Source organism: Leucopleurus acutus (assembly GCF_964270905.1).
Source record: "Leucopleurus acutus genome assembly, chromosome: 4".
Lineage (NCBI taxonomy): Eukaryota > Metazoa > Chordata > Mammalia > Artiodactyla > Delphinidae > Leucopleurus > Leucopleurus acutus.
In genome coordinates this window covers 31,698,389-31,707,417 of record NC_139146.1, presented here as the reverse complement: position 1 = coordinate 31,707,417, position 9,029 = coordinate 31,698,389, and the positions used below count along the sequence as shown (strand labels likewise).

At 41.4% G+C, this 9,029-nt stretch overlaps 1 protein-coding gene across 2 annotated transcripts in view; it reads left to right on the top strand.

Annotated features, from left to right (window-relative positions):
• The first annotated feature begins 7,164 nt into the window (after positions 1–7,164).
• HADH (hydroxyacyl-CoA dehydrogenase) overlaps positions 7,165–9,029 on the top strand; it is a 47,519-nt gene continuing 45,654 nt past the window's right edge. For both annotated transcript variants that reach the window (XM_082837899.1, XM_082837898.1), the window contains exon 1: positions 7,165–7,405. In XM_082837899.1, coding sequence (XP_082694025.1) covers positions 7,274–7,405 — 132 coding nt within the window. In that variant the 5' untranslated portion in view covers positions 7,165–7,273. The remainder of the gene's footprint in view (positions 7,406–9,029) is intronic.

Below are 9,029 nucleotides of genomic sequence, written 5' to 3'. Positions count from 1 at the left end.
AACAGCCTAAATGGACTAAAATATGCCCTGATTCATCACCCAGCTTACTTCCTTCAGAGCCTTCCTCACTATCTACAGTTACCCTGTTTATTTAAATCCTCAGTTTCCACCATTTCTTCCACCTCTGGCCAGAGGTGCCCTTTGTTGCACAAGTTTTCAATTTTGATGAAGTCCAATTTGTTAATTTTTTCTTTTGTTGCCTGTGTCTTTGGTGTCATATCCAAGAAATCATTGCCAAATCCAATGTCATGAAGCTTTTTGCCTGTTTTCTTCTAAGAGTTTTATAGTCTTAGCTTTTATGTGTAGGTCTCTGATGCATTTTGAATTAATTTTTGTATATGGTGTAAGGTAAGGGTCTAACTTTACTTCTGTGCATATGGATAACAGTTTTCCCAACACTATTTGTTGAAAAGACTGTCTTTTTCCCATTGAATGGTCTAGGTACTCTTGTCGAAAATTGTTTGACCATATATATGAGGATTTATTTCTGGGTGGATACTATCTTTCTTTTTTTTCTTTTTTTCTTTTTTTTTTTTGCGGTACGTGGGCCTCTCACTGTTGTGGCCTCCCCCGCCGCGGAGCACAGGCTCCGGACGCGCAGGCCCAGCGGCCATGGCTCACAGGCCCAGCCGCTCCGCAGCATGTGGGATCCTCCCGGACCGGGGCACAAACCCATGTCCCCTGCGTCGGCAGGCGGACTCCCAACCACCACGTCACCAGGGAAGCCCTGGATACTATCTTTTAAAGTAATGTATCACTAAACAGTTTTGTAGTAACACTGGGATATTCAGATGAATCAATGAAACAAAATAGAGAGTATATCCTCTAGTGTATAAAAGTGGCATCACATTATGAAAGAACAGGAATAATATATTTTAAAAAGTGCTAGGACAGTTGGTTAATTACTTAGAAAACTAAAGTAACATCTTTTCTCCAATTAACTTCTTTTTCCAAGTTAATCCCAAAAGGATGAATTTCCCAAATTAATCCAAGTTAATCCCGAAAGGTCTAAAAAGTAAAAATAATACATCTGTATGTGTCTCTGAAACCTTTGATATTTTCTAAGCATAAAAAAGTTATGGACATTTTGAAACACATACAGAAGTTATGGGCAAATCTTGTTTCATCTACATTATCCCACTTCCCACTAGCCCCATTCTGCACTGATTTATTGTGAAGCAAATATTAGACATATCACATGAACGTATTCATAACGTAGAATATGACTTGCAAGGATGGCTAATCTCTAGTCGTAGTTACATTTCAAAGAAATATTGACAAGGAGTACAAATACATTGACAAAATAGCCTAAGAAAATATTTCAGAATGTCAAATCAAACAGACCAGAAGAACATGGTTAAGCTATTTTTCTCAAACATGTTTACAATTAAATTACTAATGGAACAACTGATAAGAATGCTACTAAATGACTTATATCTTATAGTTCCTTCTTAGTCAGGTTTACGACTCAGAGTTTTCTTTCTTTAGGTTGTGCCTCATTTAAAAGAAAATTTTCCACAAGGAATCTACCAATTTGGCATTTCTGATTCTGAAACATGACACTAAAGAGGGAAATTCCACCAGTGAAAACTCTTTCCTCCCATCATACTCTGCTCGGCAGCATTTGTCCTCATTGTATTACTTTTTGTCAATCTGAGCTTGTTTAGCAACCCTCTTCCCACCTGGTATGCAAAGGCATGTAGTGAATTGTCAGTTATTGTAGTTTTGAAAGATATCTTCCAAGGATATTTAAGTCCTTTCTATGGTTTCCTTGTACACAAACTAATGTTCATGAAAAAGCTGGTGCCTAAAGACAGAAATAAAAACAAATTAACTAAAACCTCAGTAAAGCTGTTGTTTTAAAAAAGGGAGAGAGAGAGAGAGAGAGAGATGGCAACTAAATGCCATACCTGACTCTAGACTGGATTTGGTACTAGAAGGCAAAAAAAAACTATAAAGGACATTATTAGGTCAGTTAACTAAATTGGAATACAGGCGATCAGTTGGATAGAAATGTATCAATGTTAAATTTACTAAAGTTGATTACTATCGTTATGTCAGAGAATCACCCTATTCCTAGGAAATATGCATAGAAATATTATAAAGGACTGTGATTTGTGTAACTTACTCTCAGATGGTTCAGAGATTATTCATAATGTATATAATATCTGTCTTATCTATTACAGATAAATAGATCTAGACAATTGATAAGATAAAGCAAACGTGATAAAATGTTAGCAACAGGTAAATATGGGTAAGAGATATATGGGTTCTTTTGTACTCTTTTTACAATTTTTCTATGTGCAATTCTAAATAAATTGAAGAAAATTAAATATGATTGAGATCATGATTCTCATAAAAAGGTCCACCCTCATCTGGCCCCTGCCTACCTTTGCAGTCTCATCTTCATTCACCCAAAAGTACCCTGTGCTTTTGTTATCCTATGTTAATGTATTTCCAGACCACTCTCTAATCTCGGTTCCTTCACAGACTACATATACATTTTTCTCTCTGTCTGGAATGTCCTCAAAACATTTTCTCTGCCCGAAAACCTTCTAATCATCCTCACTACTCTGCTGTAATATATCCATCATGATGAAGTAAGTTAGGACACTGGTTATGAGCAACAACTTTGCACTCAGGTAGACTGGGGCTCAAGACCTGCCTCTATTCTTCCCGCCTATCACACCTCAGGCAAGTTATTTTCCTCTCTAAGCTTCCAGTTTTCCCATATGCAAAAAGAGAATAAAAATAGTGACATCAGACTGATGGGAATGGTTGAGAAGTTATGTATTACATGCTTAGCACAGAGCCTGGCAAATTAAGCATTCACTAAATGCTAGTCTTCCCGTTGCTTCCCCCACCCCCCCTCACTACCCACCTCCCACAGCCCCTTGCATTCCCTTCTGGAAAGCACAACATTTTGTTCCATGTTTATTTCTCCTACTACTTTATGAGCCCTTGAATGGCAAAGACTACATTCTAGTCACCCCTGATTTTTCCAGCATCTAGAGTGATGTTTCTTGCTCACATAGAGCAATGAAGAACTTGCTGTTTCCAAAATCAATGATTTTACTTTGAAAACTAAAACGAGGAATCACTATCAGCTTTCTTTAAATACCTGGCTCTGTAAGACATGGAGACAACCTAAATGTCCATTGACAGATGAATGGATAAAGAAGATGTGGTACATATATACAGTGGAATACTACTCAGCCATAAAAAGAACGAAATAATTCATTTGCAGCAACATGGATGCAACTAGAGATTATCATACTAAATGAAGTAAGTCAGAAAGAGAAAGACAAATACCATATGATATCACTTATATGTGGAATCTAAAATATGGCACAAATGAACCTATCTACGAAGCAGAAAAAGAATCATGGACATAGACAACAGACTGGTGGTTGTCAAGGGGGAGGGGTTGGGGGAGGGATGGAGTGGGAGGTTGGGGTTAGCAGATGTCAGCTATTATATATGGAATGCATAAACAAGGTCCTACTGTATAGCCCAGAGAACTATATTTAATATTCCATGATAAACCATCATGGAAAAGAATATTTAAAAAAAGAATGTGTGTGTGTGTGTGTGTGTGTGTGTGTGTGTGTGTATATGTATAACTGAATCACTTCACTGTATAGCAGTAATTAACACTGTAAATCAGCTATACTTCAATAAAAAAATAATAAATAGATAAATACCTGGCTCTGAAAATGTCTGAGAATTACAGTTAGTCAAAATATATTTTAGCCTTCAACTAATTTATAGATACTAGGATCTTTATCAAAGATGATTTCTAATTTATAAGTTAGGAAATCAACTTGGTTCTTTGTGGCTAGGATTTAAGGTACTTGAGAAGGAGTAGAAGGAAATAGGTGAGTTTAAAGTGTTGGCACCAGGACTTAGAAGTTTGGTCTTTATCCTGTGAATAAAATTTTTAAAAGGAGAGTGCAGTGACCCAGTTTATAACTTGAGAAATCAGTCTGAGAAGAATGTGAAGTATGAACTGGGTCAAAGAGACATTAGTTACAGTAAGGCACTTCAGGAATGGGCTCAGTCTCTACAAAGGAGACAAGGGCTTGGATAAAATGCCGATAAATAGGGATAGAGATAAGAGGGGGAAATGAGGGAGGAAGCCTGTATGCTCCTAAGGTGGAATCAATCACATCTGACCGAGTGAATGGGGATATGGTGGTGAGGGGGAAGGAAAATGCCCTTGGTTGTGTGTCATCGTGAACTGACAATGAATGCAAGAGGAGGTGAAAGGTATTGTGGGAAGTGAGAAATAATAGATTCAGATTTTGATAAGTTACATTTGAAGTAGCTGAGGGATTTCCCAGTAGACGGTTATAAATGGATGTTTGTGTTTGAGAAGCATGAGTCCACATGCTAGAAATCAGGAAGGAATAAAACACATGGTTCTATAAAGTCTTCAGGTGTAAATATTGGGACTCACTGTGTGAAACTTAACAGTTCTGGGGCTTATTGGTAGGAATGTCTAAATACATTAATCTGCTTAACCTTAATGATAACCTTAGTAGGACAGTTAAAGCTCCAAATCTAGACATGTATGTTTACTGGAGACCACTCCCCAATTTTTTTTCCCCTCTAGCAACAGCAGCACTTTCTAAAGAGTATGAAATTATGAAAGGAATGGGAGCCTTGAGGTCAGAATGGATTCAAATCTGAGCTTGGTCAGTTATTGGGTGAGTTACATTTAATAAATGACTTAATCGCTCAGAGCCTCAGTTTCTTCACCTTTAGAAGAAGATAGCAGTGGTAACCTTAGGGTTGCTATAAAGAGAGGCAAAACAGCATAGTGGCCAAGAACATGAGCCCTGAAAACAGACTGTCCTGAGTTTGAATTCTGCCTGTGCTATTCATTAGCTGTGTGACCTTGGCTAAGTTTCTGGACTTCTCTGGGCCTGTTTCCTTACCTGTAAAAAAGGGGTACCCTTTGCTGTTTTTGAGTTGGTCAGTGACCAGTGTCACGCTTCCCAGTGCACCACTCCTGCAGAGAGAAACGAAGCACCTCCCCAAGAACAGGGTGAAGGTGCAAGTCGGGGACCACAGAAATTATTATTGGGTGCCTGAAAGTTCAAGGCCACACTTGGGAAAAGACTTGCAGTTCTGGCAAAAGAAGAATGATTCTATTGTAACTGTCATCTGATCAGGACTGGGCAGGAATAGAGGCCAGGGTGGCCTTCCTGGTTCAGAAGAGTGTAAATGAGGGTTAGACTCTCAGTATGAAACAGCTGGAAAGATACCTGTCCAGCCCTTTTCTTTTTTTTTTAACATCTTTATTGGAGTATAATTGCTTTACAATGGTGTGTTAGTTTCTGCTGTATAACAAAGTGAATCAGCTATGCATGTACATATATCCCCACATCTCCTCCCTCTTGGCGTCTCCCTCCCTCCCATCCTCCCTATCCCACCTCTCTAGGTGGACACAAAGCACGGAGCTGATCTCCCTGTGCTATGCGGCTGCTTGCCACTAGCTATCTGTTTTACATTTGGTAATGTATATATGTCCATGCCACTCTCTCATTTCGTCCCAGCTTACCCTTCCCAGCCCTTTCTTTTGAAAGACAAGGACCCTGGAGCCCAGGGAGGTTGTCTGCAGACCATCATGTTGCACACCAGTGACTGAGACAGGACTCCTGACTCTCACTTCATTGTTCCTTTCTTCACATCACACCTTTACATAATACAGATGGCCTCAGATCTGAGAACTGCTAAAAAATACTGCAGGGGTTATTCTTTCTGTTCTGAGGAAAACAAATCAGAGATCTGAAAACATACCAAATACTCAGGCATTATGTTTTACATTATACACATTAAAAAAATACATATTGTGATGACACTATAATCAGAATGTTTGGCCTTGCATTAAACACAACTTTTAAATGAGAATGAAAAGTTAAAATCCACCGAAAGAATCATCTGTGCATCTTCCTAATCTACTGTCCTAGCTTCACCTCTAACAATACCTAATTCCTCACCCTTTTCCTGTGGCAATATTTTTTTACGTTTCTACCTTTGCATGTGCTGCTTCCTGTGCCTAGAAGCCTCTTTTCTTCATAAATTGACTCATTTGTTCAAGTTACTAGGTTCTCCGTGTAATCTTCCTATTCCAATTCTAGTCCTATTGGTTTTTGCATTTGGTACATTCTAGCACTTAATGGACTTTAATTATTTGGATGTGACAGTGTCTTCAGCAAGTAACGATCTCCTTAGAAAGTCCCAAGCCTTAAGGAGTGCTCAACACCAGCACTTCTCCCACACTTTTACAGAATTAGAAATAAAAATGAGATGTAAGCAAAGCAACAGTGAACACAGGATTCACTATGTAAGTTACCTGCAATAGGAGGAGGCAGACTTTGGATGGTGAGTCTGTGGGTCCTTATTACATATTTAAAAATAAATAAATTAATAAAAATTCTATATTACTAAGGTACAGTAACTAGAAATTATTTACACGAGGGAGAAGATTGGCCTTTCTATTATTACCGGTTACTCCACAAAGGTTCCTCTTTGACTTTAAACTGTCCACATGTTCCCTGCATTAATAAACATGTAAAGTCGAAATGGGCAATTAAAAGGTTAAATTTCTCTTTCCCTTAGTGGGCCTGATTTTTGCATTAGAACTCACGGGTCACTAGACATTTGCTTTGGGTGTGAGCAGTTTGTTTCCTTCCGTTTTTAGCAGGAACAATATGCACCGGGTTAAAATAATCCCTAGACTTGGTTTATGGTGACACGTACGGAAGGTGCTCATTTTGGGCTTCCTCATCACCACAGCCAAATAACACGTATTTATTCGGCGCCGAGTTATGCACAAGGATCAAAAGGGAGAAGTTAACAAGGCAACACCACGGACTTCCCCTTACAAGGGGCCCGTGGCTTTTGCGAGGAAAGGCTTGCACTGGGTCCGGTACCAGAACGCTAACCACTCAACGGCACACGACCAGCTGCGTCGACAGCCTCACTAGACCTGCTCTGCAGAGGAGGGCGGCGGCCCGCCCCAGTCCACGTGAGCTTGGACGCCGCGCTCGGACGTTCGAACGCCGTCCCTGCGGCCTCCGCCAATGGGGAAAGCGGGCCTCGAGGCTCCGCCCCCTCCGTCGAATACGTCACGGCGTCGCCCAGGGCGCGCGGGCCGCGGGGCTCTTGGGCTTCCGCCTCCAGAGGTCTGCTTGCTCTTAGGTGTTGCGTGAGGGAGTATTCTCCGCCAGGTCTTGTCGCTGTCGCCGCTTTCGCCGTCTGCACCATGGCTTTCGTAACCAGGCAGTTCGTGCGTTCCATGTCCTCCTCGTCCACCGCCGCGGCCTCAGCGAAGAAAATCCTCGTCAAGCATGTGACGGTCATCGGCGGCGGGCTGATGGGCGCCGGCATCGCCCAGGTGGGCAGTCCTCGGGCAGCGCTCCCCGCTCGCTTTGCTGCCCCACCCTGACAGGAAAGCGCTGGCGGGCCGCGACCCGGCAGGGGTTGTCAGGCCCGGAGGCCAGCGTTCACGCGAGCCCCGCGGAATTTCCACCCCGACCCTCCCCCGTGTAGTTGAAATGTCTGGGCCTGTTAGTCTGCAGTCCCCCAAAGGTCTAGTGTTCTTGGGCCGAGCCTCAGTTTACGGCGGTTGGCTTCCAGAGACCCGCACTGCGATCAGTTTTAATTTTATTAGTTTTTTCTAATTCTGCAGCCGTTGTCAGAGCAGTTTTCTGCTCTCTAAATGGTCTTTTCTCCTCTCCCAGTGTGTGCTTGCTGAGTTACAAAGAAGAATAGTAGTCAGCACTTTTGCAGCATTTGGTAACGTTACCTAATCGGCGCTTGTGAGGCGCTGGGACTCCACCAAGTGCTGCGCAAGAAGTCTTTGACCTAGTGCCCTCTGGCGCTGGGTAGAGTGGGAGGGGGAGGCAGAGCGGTTGAGGGCTCTGAAGGAGTCGCTAATCTCAGTGTGCATCTTCAGGACTGCGCGCGGTTCCAACTAAGCTGTCATTCAGGGTCAGTTGTGCAGCTGTTACCTAGGTACTGTGATCCTTGTGTTTTTACTGATTGGGTTTTAGCGTTTATATTCCAACTCGTATCGGGGAACCGTGATTTTCATGGCCTAGCTGATGATATGCTTAGCATGTCGGCCCTTTGTTACTTGTACTGTTGGACGGGGGAGGCATTTATCTAATTTTTCTTAGGGGAGAACTCAAGTTCAGTGGCTATGATCATGAAGGAGTTTAATTTTTGTAGTGTCTGTTTCCAGCCAAGTCTATGCTTCTATGCTTGCTTTGTAGAAAAATCTTTTCTTATTATTATATATCTTAAAACTTCCCAGACTGCAGGTTTTTTGCAACATATTAATTTGATTGCATTTTCTTCTAAAATCTGTATTTCATTAATGTTTTATCCTTCTGACTCCCATTTCTTCTCAGATCATGTTTTTGGACATATATTGGCCTTTTTATTGTGTACATGCCCTGGCTGCTGGGTTATGGTGTCCCATTAATCTTTATTATACGTGAGATGGGAGGAGTAGGTCCTTTTAACATGAAAGTTTATTATACTACATGATACTTAAAAGAAAGTTTAGGTTGAGTGCATTTGTATCTCCCTGCTCCACCCAAATCTCCCTATGCTGTGAGAGTGAGATTTGTTGTGGGCAGGTATAAAATAATGTATTTGTTTAAAATCATCTAAACAACATCTTAGTGACAAGATATTAGGGCCTTAAGCCCCCAATAACAATATAGGAAATGGGTCCAGAAACTATTGTTGATGGTCCCTTGAAGACATCAGTGGAAGAGGATTAGAAGCTAAGTAGAAAGCATCACTTCAGCTTTTGTACAAATTCAGGTTGCTCAGTTCTTGGAGTACTGTATCCACTACTGGCCCAAAAAGTGTTATGTTGCACAAAAAGGCACACACGTAACACCTAAAATTATGGGTATGGTGTTGGAGCTTTCATCTGAGAAAGGAGGGAGGAGATTGACAATGATGGGCATTCAGACTTGTGGATCAAATCCTTGAGTAGTTGGACC